The sequence below is a fragment of the Coregonus lavaretus genome, assembly GCF_964263955.1.
Source record: "Coregonus lavaretus genome assembly, contig: HAP1_SCAFFOLD_689, whole genome shotgun sequence".
NCBI lineage: Eukaryota > Metazoa > Chordata > Actinopteri > Salmoniformes > Salmonidae > Coregonus > Coregonus lavaretus.
The window spans coordinates 140,581-164,792 of NW_028165939.1; the positions used below are offsets into that span (position 1 = coordinate 140,581).

General features: G+C 48.5%; 1 protein-coding gene across 3 annotated transcripts in view; it reads left to right on the forward strand.

The window, feature by feature from the left end:
• Positions 1 to 24,212, forward strand: part of LOC311115274 (TBC1 domain family member 23) — a 117,359-nt gene that overhangs the window by 38,039 nt on the left and 55,108 nt on the right. For 2 of the 3 annotated variants that reach the window (XR_014611210.1, XM_084190470.1), the window contains exons 7-15: positions 1,251 to 1,297; positions 1,377 to 1,480; positions 3,227 to 3,349; positions 3,522 to 3,614; positions 3,819 to 3,989; positions 4,165 to 4,207; positions 4,326 to 4,411; positions 10,748 to 10,887; positions 15,209 to 15,253. Coding sequence is in view for 2 of the 3 variants with exons in the window: in XM_084190470.1 (XP_084046596.1) it covers positions 1,251 to 1,297; positions 1,377 to 1,480; positions 3,227 to 3,349; positions 3,522 to 3,614; positions 3,819 to 3,989; positions 4,165 to 4,207; positions 4,326 to 4,411; positions 10,748 to 10,887; positions 15,209 to 15,253 (852 nt within the window). In the remaining variant the exon portion in view is untranslated. The remainder of the gene's footprint in view (positions 1 to 1,250; positions 1,298 to 1,376; positions 1,481 to 3,226; positions 3,350 to 3,521; positions 3,615 to 3,818; positions 3,990 to 4,164; positions 4,208 to 4,325; positions 4,412 to 10,747; positions 10,888 to 15,208; positions 15,254 to 24,212) is intronic. The other variant, XM_084190471.1, reaches the window with a different exon arrangement.

Here is a 24,212-nt window from a genome sequence, read left to right on the forward strand (position 1 = left end):
CCCCGTAGAGATAACATCCTGTTTGTTCCCCCCGTAGAGATAACATCCTGTTTGTTCCCCCCGTAGAGATAACATCCTGTTTGTTCCCCCTCTAGAGATAACATCCTGTTTGTTCCCCCTCTAGAGATAACATCCTGTTTGTTCCCCCTCTAGAGATAACATCCTGTTTGTTCCCCCTCTAGAGATAACATCCTGTTTGTTCCCCCTCTAGAGATAACATCCTGTTTGTTCCCCCTCTAGAGATAACATCCTGTTTGTTCCCCCTCTAGAGATAACATCCTGTTTGTTCCCCCTCTAGAGATAACATCCTGTTTGTTCCCCCTCTAGAGATAACATCCTGTTTGTTCCCCCCGTAGAGATAACATCCTGTTTGTTCCTCCTCTAGAGATAACATCATGTTTGTTCCCCCTCTAGAGATAACATCCTGTTTGTTCCCCCTCTAGAGATAACATCCTGTTTGTTCCCCCGTAGAGATAACATCCTGTTTGTTCCCCCCGTAGAGATAACATCCTGTTTGTTCCCCCTCTAGAGATAACATCCTGTTTGTTCCCCCTCTAGAGATAACATCCTGTTTGTTCCCCCTCTAGAGATAACATCCTGTTTGTTCCCCCTCTAGAGATAACATCCTGTTTGTTCCCTCTGTAGAGATAACATCCTGTTTGTTCCCCCTCTAGAGATAACATCCTGTTTGTTCCCCCTCTAGAGATAACATCCTGTTTGTTCCCCCGTAGAGATAACATCCTGTTTGTTCCCCCTCTAGAGATAACATCCTGTTTGTTCCCCCTCTAGAGATAACATCCTGTTTGTTCCCCCTCTAGAGATAACATCCTGTTTGTTCCCCCGTAGAGATAACATCCTGTTTGTTCCCCCGTAGAGATAACATCCTGTTTGTTCCCCCCGTAGAGATAACATCCTGTTTGTTCCCCCGTAGAGATAACATCCTGTTTGTTCCCCCTGTAGAGATAACATCCTGTTTGTTCCCCCTGTAGAGATAACATCCTGTTTGTTCCCCCTGTAGAGATAACATCCTGTTTGTTCCCCCTGTAGAGATAACATCCTGTTTGTTCCCCCTCTAGAGATAACATCCTGTTTGTTCCCCCTGTAGAGATAACATCCTGTTTGTTCCCCCTCTAGAGATAACATCCTGTTTGTTCCCCCTGTAGAGATAACATCCTGTTTGTTCCCCCTGTAGAGATAACATCCTGTTTGTTCCCCCTGTAGAGATAACATCCTGTTTGTTCCCCCTCTAGAGATAACATTCTGCAACGGGAAGGAGACCGTAAAGAAGATATCATCAGTAAGTGATCTGTTTCTGGATTCAGCTTCTAGACTGCTGTGTATTGAATGCAGGACTGTAACCTGTGTGTGTGTTGCAGAGATGTTGGAGGACTCTCCTACCCTGTTAGAGGCTGATGATGTAGAGGACCTGTTCTCTCTGGCCCAGTATTACTGGAGCAAGACCCCTCTGTCTCTCAGAAAGGTAAAGTACTGTTATGGAGCCCTGTTCAATATAACTAACATGGAGCCCTGTTCAATATAACTAACATGGAGCCCTGTTCAATACAACTAACATGGAGCCCTGTTCAATATAACTAACATGGAGCCCTGTTCAATACAACTAACATGGAGCCCTGTTCAATATAACTAACATGGAGCCCTGTTCAATATAACTAACATGGAGCCCTGTTCAATATAACTAACATGGAGCCCTGTTCAATACAACTAACATGGAGCCCTGTTCAATATAACTAACATGGAGCCCTGTTCAATACAACTAACATGGAGCCCTGTTCAATATAACTAACATGGAGCCCTGTTCAATATAACTAACATGGAGCCCTGTTCAATATAACTAACATGGAGCCCTGTTCAATATAACTAACATGGAGCCCTGTTCAATATAACTAACATGGAGCCCTGTTCAATATAACTAACATGGAGCCCTGTTCAATATAACTAACATGGAGCCCTGTTCAATATAACTAACATGGAGCCCTGTTCAATATAACTAACATGGAGCCCTGTTCAATATAACTAACATGGAGCCCTGTTCAATATAACTAACATGGAGCCCTGTTCAATATAACTAACATGGAGCCCTGTTCAATATAACTAACATGGAGCCCTGTTCAATATAACTAACATGGAGCCCTGTTCAATATAACTAACATGGAGCCCTGTTCAATATAACTAACATGGAGCCCTGTTCAATACAACTAACATGGAGCCCTGTTCAATACAACTAACATGGAGCCCTGTTCAATATAACTAACATGGAGCCCTGTTCAATATAACTAACATGGAGCCCTGTTCAATATAACTAACATGGAGCCCTGTTCAATATAACTAACATGGAGCCCTGTTCAATATAACTAACATGGAGCCCTGTTCAATATAACTAACATGGAGCCCTGTTCAATATAACTAACATGGAGCCCTGTTCAATATAACTAACATGGAGCCCTGTTCAATATAACTAACATGGAGCCCTGTTCAATATAACTAACATGGAGCCCTGTTCAATATAACTAACATGGAGCCCTGTTCAATATAACTAACATGGAGCCCTGTTCAATATAACTAAAGTTGCTACATGCCCATGCAGTGATTGACAGTGTTGTGAGGGACGAATAAGCTATGAAAATGTCATTCTTGGAGAACACCTTTAAATTAAGCTGAAATGTGACTGTATTAAGCAGAATCTGTGAGTGTAGGAGAACCAGACTCTGTGAGTGTAGGAGAACCAGACTCTGTGAGTGTAGGAGAACCAGACTATGTGAGTGTAGGAGAACCAGACTCTGTGAGTGTAGGAGAACCAGACTCTGTGAGTGTAGGAGAACCAGACTCTGTGAGTGTAGGAGAACCAGACTCTGTGAGTGTAGGAGAACCAGACTCTGTGAATGTAGGAGAACCAGACTCTGTGAATGTAGGAGAACCAGACTCTGTGAGTGTAGGAGAACCAGACTCTGTGAGTGTAGGAGAACCAGACTCTGTGAGTGTAGGAGAACCAGACTCTGTGAGTGTAGGAGAACCAGACTCTGTGAGTGTAGGAGAACCAGACTCTGTGAGTGTAGGAGAACCAGACTCTGTGAGTGTAGGAGAACCAGACTCTGTGAGTGTAGGAGAACCAGACTCTGTGACCGTAGGAGAACCAGACTCTGTGACCGTAGGAGAACCAGACTCTGTGACTGTAGGCGAACCAGACTCTGTTACTCTCTTTCTGTAGGAGAACCAGAACTTGTTTGGGTCCAGCCTGGTGGCTCTGAAGGAGGAAGACATGGACCTGAGTCAGGCTCTCTGTCTCCCTGTGTCTGTCCCTGAGATACTGCAGGCCAACCAGCTGCAGCCTGTGAGTAGCAGCACCCCTGAGGTGCTGTCAAAAAGCATTTCAGTTGGTCTGAAAATGTTAGTGAAACATCAAATGGCTAATTACTGTAAGGATTAATGTAGCATTTTAGTAGCAATAACCAAACTGCAAATGACTTTGATATTCCTACTACGTCTCTATCGGCCTGACCCAGGAAGGGGTTCGGTTCTTTGTGGTGGACTGTCGACCTGCTGAGCAGTACAACGCTGGACATCTCTCTACTGCCTTTCACCTGGACTCAGACCTGGTGAGACCTGGGAGGGGGTGTGGTTGAGGGGCTGGGGGGGGTGGAGAGGAGACTGTAGAGGAGAATATGGAGGGGAGAATATGGAGAGGAGACTGGAGAGGATTCCCTATATAGTGCACTATATGGGTTCTGCTCTCTATGTAGGGAGCAGGCTGCCATTTGGGACCCAGCCGTAACCTTTTAGATGTTGCTGTGTGTGTCTAGATGCTGCAGAACCCATCAGAGTTCAGCCTATCAGTGAAGTCCCTCCTGGAGGCCCAGAAACAGAGTCTGGAGTCTGGCTCCATCGCTAGTGGAGAACATCTCTGCTTCATGGGCTCGGGGAGGGAGGAGGAGGACATGTACATGAACATGGTGCTGGCACACTTCCTACAGGTAGGAGAAGGATTAGACGGTGATTCATCCTACATACTGTTGGGCATTAGTTACATGCCTGTTATTACAATTCAACTTTTCTTATTACAATTCAACCATTTTTATTAACAATTCAACCTTCTTTTATAACAATTCAACCAATCTGTCGGTGCTAATGAGGGGTTTTCTCTCACAGAAAAACAAAGAATACATCAGTATCGCAAAAGGTGGTTTTATGGGTGAGTGTTATTATTAACATTTTTAACAATTAATAGAAGTACATTTATATAAATACTTACTTTGTTTTGATGGGTGCAAACCTAAATGAAACCATGTCTATCCTGTTGTGTTGTCCAGCTCTGCAGCAGCACCTAACAGACATCAATGTGGAGGGACCAGACAACTATGTCCACTGGATAGTCAGCACCTCTGGATCAGCTGAAGTGAGTTCACTGGAGCAGGTCATGGTAGCCACTGTCCAGGGAGAAGTGCACTGGAGCAGGTCATGGTAGCCACTGTCCAGGGAGAAGTGCACTGGAGCAGGTCATGGTAGCCACTGTCCAGGGAGAAGTGCACTGGAGCAGGTCATGGTAGCCACTGTCCAGGGAGAAGTGCACTGGAGCAGGTCATGGTAGCCACTATCCAGGGAGAAGTGCACTGGAGCAGGTCATGGTAGGCACTGTCCAGGGAGAAGTGCACTGGAGCAGGTCATGGTAGCCACTGTCCAGGGAGAAGTGCACTGGAGCAGGTCATGGTAGGCACTGTCCAGGGAGAAGTGCACTGGAGCAGGTCATGGTAGCCACTATCCAGGGAGAAGTGCACTGGAGCAGGTCATGGTAGCCACTGTCCAGGGAGAAGTGCACTGGAGCAGGTATGGTAGGCACTGTCCAGGGAGAAGTGCACTGGAGCAGGTCATGGTAGCCACTGTCCAGGGAGAAGTGCACTGGAGCAGGTCATGGTAGCCACTGTCCAGGGAGAAGTGCACTGGAGCAGGTCATGGTAGCCACTGTCCAGGGAGAAGTGCACTGGAGCAGGTCATGGTAGGCACTGTCCAGGGAGAAGTGCACTGGAGCAGGTCATGGTAGCCACTGTCCAGGGAGAAGTGCACTGGAGCAGGTCATGGTAGCCACTGTCCAGGGAGAAGTGCACTGGAGCAGGTCATGGTAGCCACTGTCCAGGGAGAAGTGCACTGGAGCAGGTAATGTTAGGCACTGTCCAGGGAGAAGTGCACTGGAGCAGGTCATGGTAGCCACTGTCCAGGGAGAAGTGCACTGGAGCAGGTCATTGTAGGCACTGTCCAGGGAGAAGTGCACTGGAGCAGGTCATGGTAGCCACTATCCAGGGAGAAGTGCACTGGAGCAGGTCATGGTAGCCACTATCCAGGGAGAAGTGCACTGGAGCAGGTCATGGTAGCCACTGTCCAGGGAGAAGTGCACTGGAGCAGGTCATGGTAGCCACTGTCCAGGGAGAAGTGCACTGGAGCAGGTCATGGTAGCCACTGTCCAGGGAGAAGTGCACTGGAGCAGGTCATGGTAGCCACTGTCCAGGGAGAAGTGCACTGGAGCAGGTCATGATAGCCACTGTCCAGGGAGAAGTGCACTGGAGCAGGTCATGGTAGCCACTGTCCAGGGAGAAGTGCACTGGAGCAGGTCATGGTAGCCACTGTCCAGGGAGAAGTGCACTGGAGCAGGTCATGGTAGCCACTGTCCAGGGAGAAGTGCACTGGAGCAGGTCATGGTAGCCACTGTCCAGGGAGAAGTGCACTGGAGCAGGTCATGGTAGGCACTGTCCAGGGAGAAGTGCACTGGAGCAGGTCATGGTAGCCACTGTCCAGGGTAAGTGCACTGGAGCAGGTCATGGTAGCCACTGTCCAGGGAGAAGTGCACTGGAGCAGGTCATGGTAGCCACTGTCCAGGGAGAAGTGCACTGGAGCAGGTCATGGTAGCCACTGTCCAGGGAGAAGTGCACTGGAGCAGGTCATGGTAGCCACTGTCTAGGGAGAAGTGCACTGGAGCAGGTCATGGTAGGCACTGTCCAGGGAGAAGTGCACTGGAGCAGGTCATGGTAGCCACTGTCCAGGGAGAAGTGCACTGGAGCAGGTCATGGTAGCCACTGTCCAGGGAGAAGTGCACTGGAGCAGGTCATGGTAGGCACTGTCCAGGGAGAAGTGCACTGGAGCAGGTCATGGTAGCCACTGTCCAGGGAGAAGTGCACTGGAGCAGGTCATGGTAGCCACTGTCCAGGGAGAAGTGCACTGGAGCAGGTCATGGTAGCCACTGTCCAGGGAGAAGTGCACTGGAGCAGGTCATTGTAGGCACTGTCCAGGGAGAAGTGCACTGGAGCAGGTCATGGTAGCCACTGTCCAGGGAGAAGTGCACTGGAGCAGGTCATGGTAGCCACTGTCCAGGGAGAAGTGCACTGGAGCAGGTCATGGTAGCCACTGTCCAGGGAGAAGTGCACTGGAGCAGTTCTGTCCCCTGTACTCACCTCATTCCCTTTCTGAGGAGATTCTGTTAGTCAGACTTCATATCATTCTCTCTATGAGAAAGACTGAGTTAAAGCCCAATGGACAATGTAGGAACCTACAAACATGATTAGTACATGTGTGAAGGGATTTAGGGCCATTTATAATGACATTTCCATTCCCAGATGAATCTTGTTGATACGTTCCTACATTCACAGCTTCAACTCTGTCTTTTCTCCTGTCCTCTATCTTGTTATTCATTATCTCTCTCTCTCAATTCAGTTAAACTGAACAAACATATAAATGCAACAATTTCAAAGATTTTACTGAGTTACAGTTCATGTGAGGAAATCAGTCATTTGAAATAAATTCATTAGGCCCTCATCCATGGATTTCACGACTGGAAATACAGATATGCGTCTATTATTCACAGATAACATTTTTTTTAAATGGGCCTCACAATGGGCCTCAGGATCTCGTCACGGTATCTCTGTGCATTCAAATTGCCATCGATAAAATGCAATTGTGTTTGTTGTCCATAGCTTATACCTGCCCATATCATAACCCCACCGCCACCATGGGGGCACTCTGTTCACAACATTGACATCAGCAAACCGCTCGCCCACATGACGCCATTCACATGGTCTGTGGTTGTGAGGCCGGTTGGACGTACTGCCAAATTCTCTAAAACGACGTTGGAGACGGCTTATGGTAGAGAAATTAACATTCAATTCTCTGGCAACAGCTCTGGTGGACATTCCTGCAGTCAGCATGCCAATTGCACGCTCCCTCAAAACTTTAGACATCTGTGGCATTGTGTTGTGCTACAAAACTGCACATTTTAGAGTGGCCTTTTATTGTCCCCAGCACAAGGTGCATCTGTGTAATGATCATGCTGTTTAATCAGCTTCTTGATATGCCACACCTGTCAGGTGGATGGATTATCTTGGCAAAGGAGAAATGCTCACTAACAGGGATGTAAACAAATTTGTGCGCACATTTGGGATCGTTTATTTCAGCTCATGAAACATGGGACCAACACTTTACATGTTGCGTTTATATTTTTGTTCAGTGTAGTATGCAGTTTGTTCGGCTTTGATGCCTCATGATTGAGTATTGCTCTGTTCAAGTAGGCTGTGATTTTGCTGTCATCTGATAGGGGTGTCAGTGGGCTGACTGTGAACGCTCTGAGAGACTCTGGGTTGAGGTCAGTGATAAAGTAGTCTACAGTACTACTGCCAAGAGATGAGCTATAGGTGTACCTACCATAGGAGTCCCCTCGAAGCCTACCATTGACTATGTACAGACCCAGCATGCGTCAGAGCTGCAGGACCTGTTTTTGTTGGTTGTTTTGTCATAGTTGTGCCTAGGGGGGCATATGGGGGAGGGAATGCTGTCACCTCCAGGTAGGTGTTTGTCCCCCTGTGTGCTGAGGGTGTCAGGTTCTTGTCCAGTTCTGGCATTTAGGTCGCCACAGACTAGTACATGTCCCTGGGTCTGGAAATTATTGATTTTCCCCTCCAGGATGGAGAAGCTGTCTTCATTAAAGTATGGGGATTCTAGTGGGTAGATATAGGTAGCACACAGGAGGACATTTTTCTCTGTTGAGATCATTTCCTTATTTATTTCTAGCCAAATGTAAAATGTTCCTGTTTTGATTAATTTAATAGAGTGAGTTAGGTCTGCTTTATACCAAATGAGCATACCCCCTGATATTCCAGGATGAAATAGTGAAGGCTTTGTGTTCCATAAAGTGTCTAATGTTGTTGGTCGTGTGGTTTGGCCTCAGGCCAGTAAGTGTGAGCAGAGCCTGCTGAGCATCTGGTACATGCCATTGGCTTGGGCTAGTGTAAGAGTGGGGGTTGGGCCTGTTTGCCTGCTCACGGCCTGGGCATATGTGTGACTTTCATGTTGAGGCCCTCTTTGCGGGGGTGGGGGGCATGGGGTGGGTAGGAGGGGCATAGGTCTGATCTGGGGGGGCCTATATGGAGTGTGGGCATGATTGGTTTGTGGGGGTATTGATTGGTTGGGGTGGGGGTGTGGATGTGGCTGGTGGTGCTGTGGTCTGAATGTAGGTCCTCTCGGCGGGGGTCCTCTATGTGTAGGTCCGGGTGGGGTCCCGCAGGTCTGGGAGAATGTCTCGCTGGTCTGGGTGGGGTGTCTGTTGATCTGTTGCTTCTGTGTGAGGTGTTGGGTCTGTGGTTGAGGGCGATATCCTTTAGGGTCCGGGTGAAGGTGGGCACTGCTGCCTTGTATAGGTGGACCTGGTCCTAAAGGCTGTTCACGTCCAGGGTGGAGTGGTGGGCCAGGTAGACATTTGGTTTTGAGGCACAGTCACGGGAAATACAGCGTCTACCCGCTGTATGGTTCCAGGGTGGAAAGCACTCTGATCCTCTCCTCCAGCACTCTGATCCTCTCCTCCAGCACTCTGATCCTCTCCTCCAGCACTCTGATCCTCTCCTCCAGCACTCTGATCCTCTCCTCCAGCACTCTGATCCTCTCCTCCAGCACTCTGATCCTCTCCTCCAGCACTCTGATCCTCTCCTCCAGCACTCTGATCCTCTCCTCCAGCACTCTGATCCTCTCCTCCAGCACTCTGATCCTCTCCTCCAGCACTCTGATCCTCTCCTCCAGTACTCTGATCCTCTCCTCTAGTGCTCTGTTCTTCCCCTGCTCTTTCTCCTGTTGATGTTGTGGGGTGGGGGAGTCTTCCTCTTTCTCCTGTTGATGTTGTGGGGTGGGGGAGTCTTCCTCTTTCTCCTGTTGGTGTTGTGGGGTGGGGGAGTCTTCCTCTTTCTCCTGTTGGTGTTGTGGGGTGGGGGAGTCTTCCTCTTTCTCCTGTTGGTGTTGTGGGGTGGGGGAGTCTTCCTCTTTCTCCTGTTGGTGTTGTGGGGTGGGGGAGTCTTCCTCTTTCTCCTGTTGATGTTGTGGGGTGGGGGAGTCTTCCTCTTTCTCCTGTTGATGTTGTGGGGTGGGGGAGTCTTCCTCTTTCTCCTGTTGGTGTTGTGGGGTGGGGGAGTCTTCCTCTTTCTCCTGTTGGTGTTGTGGGGTGGGGGAGTCTTCCTCTTTCTCCTGTTGGTGTTGTGGGGTGGGGGAGTCTTCCTCTTTCTCCTGTTGGTGTTGTGGGGTGGGGGAGTCTTCCTCTTTCTCCTGTTGATGTTGTGGGGTGGGGGAGTCTTCCTCAAGAAAGAGCTTCTCCTGCTGCTCTCCGTCTTTGATTCTATGAAAGTCCAGCTGAAACTGTTTGGGGATGCCCTGTACCAATACCACACTCTCCTGCCATTGTTGGGCTCAAGGGCTCAGTGCTAATTGAAGTTGCAGCCGGATCTGTTCTGTCCTAGCAAGCTTGGTAGCCTTAACTTAGCATTCAGTCCTTATAAAGTAAAATAGATTATTGTAATGTATTTTTCTTCTTGGCTTTAAAAGTAGCTTCAGACTAAACATTACTCACTCAGTTCCAGGTTGGATGGTGTTTTCAGACTAAACATTACTCACCCTGTTCCAGGTTGGATGGTGTTTTCAGACTAAACATTACTCACCCTGTTCCAGGTTGGATGGTGTTTTCAGACTAAACATTACTCACCCAGTTCCAGGTTGGATGGTGTTTTCAGACTAAACATGACTCACCCAGTTCCAGGTTGGAAGGTGTTTTCAGACTAAACATGACTCACTCAGGTGTTTTCAGGTGTCTGTTGTGCTTCTGTTGATGGTCGTTGGTTTGCCAGAGCATTTGCTGTATAGTCCTTGGGAATAAGAATCTTTGGTAGTAGAAATCCTTCCAGGTAATTTTGTCCAAGATCAGGTTGTAGGTTTGGAGTTTTGATTTGGAGTGAAGGTTATGTTGTGGAGAGTAGTATCCTGTAAATGTCCTTGTGGAAAAATCAAAGTTTATCTTACTCTAAATCTATCTTTTTGTAAGTCGCTCTGGATAAGAGCGTCTGCTAAATGACGAAAATGTAAATGTAAAAATTCAAGAGCTCATCTGCTAATGATCTCTTCTCTTCTCTTCTCTTCTCTTCTCTTCTCTTCTCTTCTCTTCTCTCTTTCTTTCTTTCTTTCTTTCTTTCTTTCTTTCTTTCTTTCTTTCTTTCTTTCTTTCTTTCTTTCTTTCTTTCTTTCTTTCTTTCTTTCTTTCTTTCTTTCTTTCTTTCTTTCTTTCTTTCTTTCTTTCTTTCTTTCTTTCTTTCTTTCTTTCTTTCTTTCTTTCTTTCTTTCTTTCTTTCTTTCTTTCTTTCTTTCTTTCTTTCTTTCTTTCTTTCTTTCTTTCTTTCTTTCTTTCTTTCTTTCTTTCTTTCTTTCTTTCCCCCACACACAGGGAGAGTCATTGAGCACCACAGGGGATAAAGGAGTCAAGTCTCTGGTCAACAAGATGACCTTTGCCCTCAAGTCCAAGTCTGTCATAGCGAAGGAGAAGATGATAAGCTTCATGGAGAACACCGCTACACCTGTGGACAGGTAAGATCCTCCTCCTACTGTCTGTTAATATGGACAGGTAAGATCCTCCTCCTACTGTCTGTTAATATGGACAGGCAAGATCCTCCTCCTACTGTCTGTTAATATGGACAGGTAAGATCCTCCTCCTACTGTCTGTTAATATGGACAGGTAAGATCCTCCTCCTACTGTCTGTTAATATGGACAGGTAAGATCCTCCTCCTACTGTCTGTTAATATGGACAGGTAAGATCCTACTGTCTGTTAATATGGACAGGTAAGATCCTCCTCCTACTGTCTGTTAATATGGACAGGTAAGATCCTCCTCCTACTGTCTGTTAATATGGACAGGTAAGATCCTCCTCCTACTGTCTGTTAATATGGACAGGTAAGATCCTCCTCCTACTGTCTGTTAATATGGACAGGTAAGATCCTCCTCCTACTGTCTGTTAATATGGACAGGTAAGATCCTGTCCTAACATGGTCATATTAAAAACATGCCTTCATTAAAGCCTTCCTTGCTCAGGACTCATCCCTCCCTTGAGTAATTTGTGTTATTTATATCTAATCAGGGGATAATGATGGACTTCACTCCTGTAATTCAATTTTCATAATGACTTAATTAATTAAACCCCTCATCGTTGTGCCTTAATTTAACCCCTCATCGTTGTGCCTTAATTTAACCCCTCATTGCTGTGCCTTAATTGAACCCCTCATCGTTGTGCCTTAATTTAACCCCTCATCGCTGTGCCTTAATTTAACCCCCTCATCTCATTGCGCCTTAATTTAACCCCTCATCGTTGTGCCTTAATTTAACCCCTCATCGTTGTGCCTTAATTTAACCCCCTCATCTCATTGTGCCTTAATTTAACCCCTCATCGTTGTGCCTTAATTTAACCCCCTCATCTCGTTGTGCCTTAATTTAACCCCTCATTGCTGTGCCTTAATTTAACCCCTCATCGTTGTGCCTTAATTTAACCCCTCATCGTTGTGCCTTAATTTAACCCCTCATCGCTGTGCCTTAATTTAACCCCCTCATCTCATTGCGCCTTAATTTAACCCCTCATCGTTGTGCCTTAATTTAACCCCTCATCGTTGTGCCTTAATTTAACCCCTCATCGCTGTGCCTTAATTTAACCCCCTCATCTCATTGCGCCTTAATTTAACCCCTCATCGTTGTGCCTTAATTTAACCCCTCATCGTTGTGCCTTAATTTAACCCCCTCATCTCATTGTGCCTTAATTTAACCCCTCATCGTTGTGCCTTAATTTAACCCCCTCATCTCATTGTGCCTTAATTTAACCCCTCATTGCTGTGCCTTAATTTAACCCCTCATCGTTGTGCCTTAATTTAACCCCTCATCGTTGTGCCTTAATTTAACCCCTCATCGCTGTGCCTTAATTTAACCCCCTCATCTCATTGTGCCTTAATTTAACCCCTCATCGTTGTGCCTTAATTTAACCCCCTCATCTCATTGTGCCTTAATTTAACCCCTCATTGCTGTGCCTTAATTTAACCCCTCATCGTTGTGCCTTAATTTAACCCCTCATCGTTGTGCCTTAATTTAACCCCTCATCGCTGTGCCTTAATTTAACCCCCTCATTTCATTGTGCCTTAATTTAACCCTTCATCGCTGTGCCTTAATTTAACCCCCTCATCTCATTGCGCCTTAATTTAACCCCTCATCGTTGTGCCTTAATTTAACCCCCTCATCGTGCCTTAATTTAACCCCTCATTGCTGTGCCTTAATTTAACCCCTCATCGCTGTGCCTTAATTTAACCCCCTCATCTCATTGTGCCTTAATTTAACCCCTCATTGCTGTGCCTTAATTTAACCCCTCATCTCATTGTGCCTTAATTTAACCCCTCATCGTTGTGCCTTAATTTAACCCCCTCATCGCTGTGCCTTAATTTAACCCCTCATCGCTGTACCTTAATTTAACCCCCTCATCGCTGTGCCTTAATTTAACCCCTCATTGCTGTGCCTTAATTTAACCCCCTCATCTCATTGTGCCTTAATTTAACCCCTCATCTCATTGTGCCTTAATTTAACCCCTCATCGTTGTGCCTTAATTTAACCCCCTCATCGTTGTGCCTTAATTTAACCCCCTCATCTCATTGTGCCTTAATTTAACCCCCTCATCTCATTGTGCCTTAATTTAACCCCTCATCATTGTGCCTTAATTTAACCCCTAATCTTTATGCCTTAATTTAACCCCCTCATCTCATTGTGCCTTAATTGAACCCCTCATTGCTGTGCCTTAATTTAACCCCCTCATCTCATTGTGCCTTAATTGAACCCCTCATTGCTGTGCCTTAATTTAAACCCCTCATCGTTGTGCCTTAATTGAACCCCTCATCGCTGTGCCTTAATTTAACCCCTCATTGCTGTGCCTTAATTTAACCCCCTCATCTCATTGTGCCTTAATTTAACCCCTCATCGCTGTGCCTTAATTTAACCCCCTCATCTCATTGCGCCTTAATTTAACCCTTCATTGCTGTGCCTTAATTTAACCCCCTCATCTCATTGTGCCTTAATTTAACCCCTTATCGTTGTACCTTAATTTAACCCCCTCATCTCATTGTGCCTTAATTGAACCCCTCATCTCATTGTGCCTTAATTTAACCCCCTCATCTCATTGTGCCTTAATTTAACCCCTCATCATTGTGCCTTAATTTAACCCCCTCATCTCATTGTGCCTTAATTGAACCCCTCATTGCTGTGCCTTAATTTAACCCCCTCATCTCATTGTGCCTTAATTGAACCCCTCATCGCTGTGCCTTAATTTAACCCCTCATTGCTGTGCCTTAATTTAACCCCCTCATCTCATTGTGCCTTAATTTAACCCCTCATCGCTGTGCCTTAATTTAACCCCCTAATCTCATTGCGCCTTAATTTAACCCTTCATTGCTGTGCCTTAATTTAACCCCCTCATCTCATTGTGCCTTAATTTAACTCCTCATCGTTGTGCCTTAATTTAACCCCCTCATCGTTGTGCCTTAATTTAACCCCCTCATCTCATTGTGCCTTAATTTAACCCCCTCATCTCATTGTGTCTTAATTTAACCCCTCATCATTGTGCCTTAATTTAACCCCTAATCTTTATGCCTTAATTTAACCCCCTCATCTCATTGTGCCTTAATTGAACCCCTCATTGCTGTGCCTTAATTTAACCCCCTCATCTCATTGTGCCTTAATTGAACCCCTCATCGCTGTGCCTTAATTTAACCCCTCATTGCTGTGCCTTAATTTAACCCCCTCATCTCATTGTGCCTTAATTGAACCCCTCATCGCTGTGCCTTAATTTAACCCCCTCATCTCATTGTGCCTTAATTGAACCCCTCATTGCTGTGCCTTAATTGAACCCCTCATCTCATTGTGCCTTAATTTAACCCCTCATCGCTGTGCCTTAATTTAACCCCCTCATCTCATTGTGCCTTAATTGAACCCCTCATCGTTGTGCCTTAATTTAACCCCTCATCGTTGTGCCTTAATTTAACCCCTCATTGCTGTGCCTTAATTTAACCCCCTCATCGTTGTGCCTTAATTTAACCCCTCATCGTTGTGCCTTAATTTTACCCCTCATCGCTGTGCCTTAATTTAACCCCCTCATCTCATTGTGCCTTAATTGAACCCCTCATTGCTGTGCCTTAATTTAACCCCCTCATCTCATTGTGCCTTAATTGAACCCCTCATCGCTGTGCCTTAATTGAACCCCTCATTGCTGTGCCTTAATTTAACCCCCTCATCTCATTGTGCCTTAATTTAACCCCTCATCGCTGTGCCTTAATTTAACCCCCTCATCTCATTGTGCCTTAATTGAACCCCTCATCGCTGTACCTTAATTTAACCCCTCATCGTTGTGCCTTAATTTAACCCCTCATTGCTGTGCCTTAATTTAACCCCCTCATCGCTGTGCCTTAATTTAACACCCTCATCTCATTGTGCCTTAATTGAACCCCTCATCGTTGTGCCTTAATTTAACCCCTCATTGCTGTGCCTTAATTTAACCCCCTCATCGCTGTGCCTTAATTTAACACCCTCATCTCATTGTGCCTTAATTTAACCCCCTCATCTCATTGTGCCTTAATTGAACCCCTCATTGCTGTGCCTTAATTTAACCCCCTCATCTCATTGTGCCTTAATTTAACCCCTCATCGCTGTACCTTAATTTAACCCCTCATCGTTGTGCCTTAATTTAACCCCCTCATTGCTGTGCCTTAATTTAACCCCCTCATCGTTGTGCCTTAATTTAACCCCCTCATTGCTGTGCCTTAATTTAACCCCTCATCGCTGTACCTTAATTTAACCCTTCATCCCTCTGCCTTGTGTATTCCATGCTAGAATGTCTTTCACTCTCCCCTGGCCAGAGAAGGGGGTCCCTGACCGGTAAGACTCTCCCAGCAGCATGATGATCTCTGGTGCCTGTTGCCCCGTCTCATTCCTGCTCTGTCCCTCTTACAGCCTGGGGATCAGAGGGCAGTTGGTAATGGAGCTGTGCTTTACCCACACCATGTCTCCTATCACACTGCTCCAATCCTCACACCATGTCCCCTATCACACTGTTCCTATCCTCACACCATGTCCCCTATCACACTGTTCCTATCCTCACACCATGTCCCCTATCACACTGCTCCTATCCTCACACCATGTCCCCTATCACACTGCTCCTATCCTTACCCACACCATGTCCCCTATCACACTGCTCCTATCCTCACACCATGTCCCCTATCACACTGCTCCTATCCTCACACCATGTCCCCTATCACACTGTTCCTATCCTCACACCATGTCCCCTATCACACTGCTCCTATCCTCACACCATGTCCCCTATCACACTGCTCCTATCCTCACACCATGTCCCCTATCACACTGCTCCTATCCTCACACCATGTCCCCTATCACACTGCTCCTATCCTCACACCATGTCCCCTATCACACTGCTCCTATCCTCACACCATGTCCCCTATCACTCTGCTCCTATCCTTACCCACACCATGTCCCCTATCACACTGCTCCTATCCTTACCCACACCATGTCCCCATCACACTGCTCCTATCCTCACACCATTTCCCCTATCACACTGCTCCTATCCTTACCCACACCATGTCCCCTATCACACTGCTCCTATCCTCACACCATGTCCCCTATCACACTGTTCCTATCCCTTACCCACACCATGTCCCCTATCACACTGCTCCTATCCTCACACCATGTCCCCTATCACACTGCTCCTATCCTCACACCATGTCCCCTATCACACTGCTCCTATCCTCACACCATGTCCCCTATCACACTGCTCCTATCCTCACACCATGTCCCCTATCACACTGCTCCTATCCTCACACCATGTCCCCTATCACACTGCTCCTATCCTCACCCACACCATGTCCCCTATCACACTGCTCCTATCCTTACCCACACCATGTCCCCTATCACACTGCTCCTATCCTCACACCATGTCCCCTATCACACTGCTCCTATCCTCACACCATGTCTCCTATCACACTGCTCCTATCCTCACACCATGTCCCCTATCACACTGCTCCTATCCTTACCCACACCATGTCTCCTATCACACTGCTCCAATCCTCACACCATGTCCCCTATCACACTGTTCCTATCCTCACACCATGTCCCCTATCACACTGCTCCTATCCTCACACCATGTCCCCTATCACACTGCTCCTATCCTCACACCATGTCCCCTATCACACTGTTCCTATCCTCACACCATGTCCCCTATCACACTGCTCCTATCCTCACACCATGTCCCCTATCACACTGCTCCTATCCTCACACCATGTCCCCTATCACACTGCTCCTATCCTCACACCATGTCCCCTATCACACTGCTCCTATCCTCACACCATGTCCCCTATCACACTGCTCCTATCCTCACACCATGTCCCCTATCACTCTGCTCCTATCCTTACCCACACCATGTCCCCTATCACACTGCTCCTATCCTTACCCACACCATGTCCCCATCACACTGCTCCTATCCTCACACCATTTCCCCTATCACACTGCTCCTATCCTTACCCACACCATGTCCCCTATCACACTGCTCCTATCCTCACACCATGTCCCCTATCACACTGTTCCTATCCCTTACCCACACCATGTCCCCTATCACACTGCTCCTATCCTCACACCATGTCCCCTATCACACTGCTCCTATCCTCACACCATGTCCCCTATCACACTGCTCCTATCCTCACACCATGTCCCCTATCACACTGCTCCTATCCTCACACCATGTCCCCTATCACACTGCTCCTATCCTCACACCATGTCCCCTATCACACTGCTCCTATCCTTACCCACACCATGTCCCCTATCACACTGCTCCTATCCTTACCCACACCATGTCCCCTATCACACTGCTCCTATCCTCACACCATGTCCCCTATCACACTGCTCCTATCCTCACACCATGTCTCCTATCACACTGCTCCTATCCTCACACCATGTCTCCTATCACACTGCTCCTATCCTCACACCATGTCTCCTATCACACTGCTCCTATCCCCACACCATGTCCCCTATCACACTGCTCCAATCCTCACACCATGTCTCCTATCACACTGCTCCTATCCTCACACCATGTCCCCTATCACACTGCTCCTATCCTCACACCATGTCCCCTATCACACTGCTCCTATCCTCACATCATGTCCCCTATCACACTGCTCCTATCCTCACACCATGTCCCCTATCACACTGCTCCTATCCTCACACCATGTCCCCTATCACACTGCTCCTATCCTCACACCATGTCCCCTATCACACTGCTCCTATCCTTACCCACACCATGTCCCCTATCACACTGCTCCTATCCTCACACCATGTCCCCTATCACACTGCTCCTTTCCTCACACCATGTCCCCTATCACACTGCTCCTATCCTTACCCACACCATGTCTCCTATCACACTGCTCCTATCCTTACCCACACCATGTCCCCTATCACACTGCTCCTATCCTCACACCATGTCCCCTATCACACTGCTCCTATCCTCACACCATGTCCCCTATCACACTGCTCCTATCCTCACACCATGTCCCCTATCACACTGCTCCTATCCTCACACCATGTCTCCTATCACACTGCTCCTATCCTCACACCATGTCCCCTATCACACTGCTCCTATCCTCACACCATGTCCCCTATCACACTGCTCCTATCCTCACACCATGTCCCCTATCACACTGCTCCTATCCTCACACCATGTCCCCTATCACACTGCTCCTATCCTCACACCATGTCCCCTATCACACTGCTCCTATCCTCACACCATGTCCCCTATCACACTGCTCCTATCCTCACACCATGTCCCCTATCACACTGCTCCTATCCTTACCCACACCATGTCCCCTATCACACTGCTCCTATCCTCACACCATGTCCCCTATCACACTGCTCCTTTCCTCACACCATGTCCCCTATCACACTGCTCCTATCCTTACCCACACCATGTCTCCTACCACACTGCTCCTATCCTTACCCACACCATGTCCCCTATCACACTGCTCCTATCCTTACCCACACCATGTCCCCTATCACACTGCTCCTATCCTCACACCATGTCCCCTATCACACTGCTCCTATCCTCACACCATGTCCCCTATCACACTGCTCCTATCCTCACACCATGTCCCCTATCACACTGCTCCTATCCTCACACCATGTCCCCTATCACACTGCTCCTATCCTTACCCACACCATGTCCCCTATCACACTGCTCCTATCCTTACCCACACCATGTCCCCTATCACACTGCTCCTATCCTCACACCATGTCCCCTATCACACTGCTCCTATCCTTACCCACACCATGTCTCCTATCACACTGCTCCTATCCTTACCCACACCATGTCCCCTATCACACTGCTCCTATCCTTACCCACACCATGTCCCCTATCACTCTGCTCCTATCCTCACACCATGTCCCCTATCACACTGCTCCTATCCTCACACCATGTCCCCTATCACACTGCTCCTATCCTTACCCACACCATGTCCCCTATCACACTGCTCCTATCCTTACCCACACCATGTCCCCTATCACACTGCTCCTATCCTTACCCACACCATGTCCCCTATCACACTGCTCCTATCCTCACACCATGTCCCCTATCACACTGCTCCTATCCTCACACCGTGTTCCCATCACACTGCTCCTATCCTCACACATGTCTCCTATCACACTGCTCCTATCCTCACACCATGTCCCCTATCACACTGCTCCTATCCTCACACCATGTCCCCTATCACACTGCTCCTATCCTCACACCATGTCTCCTATCACACTGCTCCTATCCTCACACCATGTCCCCTATCACACTGCTCCTATCCTTACCCACACCATGTCCCCTATCACACTGCTCCTATCCTTACCCACACCATGTCCCCTATCACACTGCTCCTATCCTTACCCACACCATGTCCCCTATCACACTGCTCCTATCCTCACACCATGTCCCCTATCACACTGCTCCTATCCTCACACCATGTCTCCTATCACACTGCTCCTATCCTCACACCATGTCTCCTATCACACTGCTCCTATCCTCACACCATGTCTCCTATCACACTGCTCCTATCCCCACACCATGTCCCCTATCACACTGCTCCAATCCTCACACCATGTCTCCTATCACACTGCTCCTATCCTCACACCATGTCCCCTATCACACTGCTCCTATCCTCACACCATGTCCCCTATCACACTGCTCCTATCCTTACCCACACCATGTCCCCTATCACACTGCTCCTATCCTCACACCATGTCCCCTATCACACTGCTCCTTTCCTCACACCATGTCCCCTATCACACTGCTCCTATCCTTACCCACACCATGTCTCCTATCACACTGCTCCTATCCTTACCCACACCATGTCCCCTATCACACTGCTCCTATCCTTACCCACACCATGTCCCCTATCACACTGCTCCTATCCTCACACCATGTCCCCTATCACACTGCTCCTATCCTCACACCATGTCCCCTATCACACTGCTCCTATCCTCACACCATGTCCCCTATCACACTGCTCCTATCCTCACACCATGTCCCCTATCACACTGCTCCTATCCTTACCCACACCATGTCCCCTATCACACTGCTCCTATCCTCACACCATGTCCCCTATCACACTGCTCCTATCCTCACACCATGTCCCCTATCACACTGCTCCTATCCTTACCCACACCATGTCTCCTATCACACTGCTCCTATCCTTACCCACACCATGTCCCCTATCACACTGCTCCTATCCTTACCCACACCATGTCCCCTATCACTCTGCTCCTATCCTCACACCATGTCCCCTATCACACTGCTCCTATCCTCACACCATGTCCCCTATCACACTGCTCCTATCCTTACCCACACCATGTCCCCTATCACACTGCTCCTATCCTTACCCACACCATGTCCCCTATCACACTGCTCCTATCCTTACCCACACCATGTCCCCTATCACACTGCTCCTATCCTCACACCATGTCCCCTATCACACTGCTCCTATCCTCACACCGTGTTCCCATCACACTGCTCCTATCCTCACACATGTCTCCTATCACACTGCTCCTATCCTCACACCATGTCCCCTATCACACTGCTCCTATCCTCACACCATGTCCCCTATCACACTGCTCCTATCCTCACACCATGTCTCCTATCACACTGCTCCTATCCTCACACCATGTCCCCTATCACACTGCTCCTATCCTTACCCACACCATGTCCCCTATCACACTGCTCCTATCCTTACCCACACCATGTCCCCTATCACACTGCTCCTATCCTTACCCACACCATGTCCCCTATCACACTGCTCCTATCCTCACACCATGTCCCCTATCACACTGCTCCTATCCTTACCCACACCATGTCCACTATCACACTGCTCCTATCCTTACCCACACCATGTCCCCTATCACACTGTTCCTATCCTCACACCATGTCCCCTATCACACTGCTCCTATCCTCACACCATGTCCCCTATCACACTGCTCCTATCCTCACACCATGTCCCCTATCACACTGCTCCTATCCTCACACCATGTCCCCTATCACACTGCTCCTATCCTCACACCATGTCCCCTATCACACTGCTCCTATCCTCACACCATGTCCCCTATCACTCTGCTCCTATCCTTACCCACACCATGTCCCCTATCACACTGCTCCTATCCTTACCCACACCATGTCCCCATCACACTGCTCCTATCCTCACACCATTTCCCCTATCACACTGCTCCTATCCTTACCCACACCATGTCCCCTATCACACTGCTCCTATCCTCACACCATGTCCCCTATCACACTGTTCCTATCCCTTACCCACACCATGTCCCCTATCACACTGCTCCTATCCTCACACCATGTCCCCTATCACACTGCTCCTATCCTCACACCATGTCCCCTATCACACTGCTCCTATCCTCACACCATGTCCCCTATCACACTGCTCCTATCCTCACACCATGTCCCCTATCACACTGCTCCTATCCTCACACCATGTCCCCTATCACACTGCTCCTATCCTCACCCACACCATGTCCCCTATCACACTGCTCCTATCCTTACCCACACCATGTCCCCTATCACACTGCTCCTATCCTCACACCATGTCCCCTATCACACTGCTCCTATCCTCACACCATGTCTCCTATCACACTGCTCCTATCCTCACACCATGTCCCCTATCACACTGCTCCTATCCTTACCCACACCATGTCTCCTATCACACTGCTCCAATCCTCACACCATGTCCCCTATCACACTGTTCCTATCCTCACACCATGTCCCCTATCACACTGCTCCTATCCTCACACCATGTCCCCTATCACACTGCTCCTATCCTCACACCATGTCCCCTATCACACTGTTCCTATCCTCACACCATGTCCCCTATCACACTGCTCCTATCCTCACACCATGTCCCCTATCACACTGCTCCTATCCTCACACCATGTCCCCTATCACACTGCTCCTATCCTCACACCATGTCCCCTATCACACTGCTCCTATCCTCACACCATGTCCCCTATCACACTGCTCCTATCCTCACACCATGTCCCCTATCACTCTGCTCCTATCCTTACCCACACCATGTCCCCTATCACACTGCTCCTATCCTTACCCACACCATGTCCCCATCACACTGCTCCTATCCTCACACCATTTCCCCTATCACACTGCTCCTATCCTTACCCACACCATGTCCCCTATCACACTGCTCCTATCCTCACACCATGTCCCCTATCACACTGTTCCTATCCCTTACCCACACCATGTCCCCTATCACACTGCTCCTATCCTCACACCATGTCCCCTATCACACTGCTCCTATCCTCACACCATGTCCCCTATCACACTGCTCCTATCCTCACACCATGTCCCCTATCACACTGCTCCTATCCTCACACCATGTCCCCTATCACACTGCTCCTATCCTCACACCATGTCCCCTATCACACTGCTCCTATCCTTACCCACACCATGTCCCCTATCACACTGCTCCTATCCTTACCCACACCATGTCCCCTATCACACTGCTCCTATCCTCACACCATGTCCCCTATCACACTGCTCCTATCCTCACACCATGTCTCCTATCACACTGCTCCTATCCTCACACCATGTCTCCTATCACACTGCTCCTATCCTCACACCATGTCTCCTATCACACTGCTCCTATCCCCACACCATGTCCCCTATCACACTGCTCCAATCCTCACACCATGTCTCCTATCACACTGCTCCTATCCTCACACCATGTCCCCTATCACACTGCTCCTATCCTCACACCATGTCCCCTATCACACTGCTCCTATCCTCACATCATGTCCCCTATCACACTGCTCCTATCCTCACACCATGTCCCCTATCACACTGCTCCTATCCTCACACCATGTCCCCTATCACACTGCTCCTATCCTCACACCATGTCCCCTATCACACTGCTCCTATCCTTACCCACACCATGTCCCCTATCACACTGCTCCTATCCTCACACCATGTCCCCTATCACACTGCTCCTTTCCTCACACCATGTCCCCTATCACACTGCTCCTATCCTTACCCACACCATGTCTCCTATCACACTGCTCCTATCCTTACCCACACCATGTCCCCTATCACACTGCTCCTATCCTCACACCATGTCCCCTATCACACTGCTCCTATCCTCACACCATGTCCCCTATCACACTGCTCCTATCCTCACACCATGTCCCCTATCACACTGCTCCTATCCTCACACCATGTCTCCTATCACACTGCTCCTATCCTCACACCATGTCCCCTATCACACTGCTCCTATCCTCACACCATGTCCCCTATCACACTGCTCCTATCCTCACACCATGTCCCCTATCACACTGCTCCTATCCTCACACCATGTCCCCTATCACACTGCTCCTATCCTCACACCATGTCCCCTATCACACTGCTCCTATCCTCACACCATGTCCCCTATCACACTGCTCCTATCCTCACACCATGTCCCCTATCACACTGCTCCTATCCTTACCCACACCATGTCCCCTATCACACTGCTCCTATCCTCACACCATGTCCCCTATCACACTGCTCCTTTCCTCACACCATGTCCCCTATCACACTGCTCCTATCCTTACCCACACCATGTCTCCTACCACACTGCTCCTATCCTTACCCACACCATGTCCCCTATCACACTGCTCCTATCCTTACCCACACCATGTCCCCTATCACACTGCTCCTATCCTCACACCATGTCCCCTATCACACTGCTCCTATCCTCACACCATGTCCCCTATCACACTGCTCCTATCCTCACACCATGTCCCCTATCACACTGCTCCTATCCTCACACCATGTCCCCTATCACACTGCTCCTATCCTTACCCACACCATGTCCCCTATCACACTGCTCCTATCCTTACCCACACCATGTCCCCTATCACACTGCTCCTATCCTCACACCATGTCCCCTATCACACTGCTCCTATCCTTACCCACACCATGTCTCCTATCACACTGCTCCTATCCTTACCCACACCATGTCCCCTATCACACTGCTCCTATCCTTACCCACACCATGTCCCCTATCACTCTGCTCCTATCCTCACACCATGTCCCCTATCACACTGCTCCTATCCTCACACCATGTCCCCTATCACACTGCTCCTATCCTTACCCACACCATGTCCCCTATCACACTGCTCCTATCCTTACCCACACCATGTCCCCTATCACACTGCTCCTATCCTTACCCACACCATGTCCCCTATCACACTGCTCCTATCCTCACACCATGTCCCCTATCACACTGCTCCTATCCTCACACCG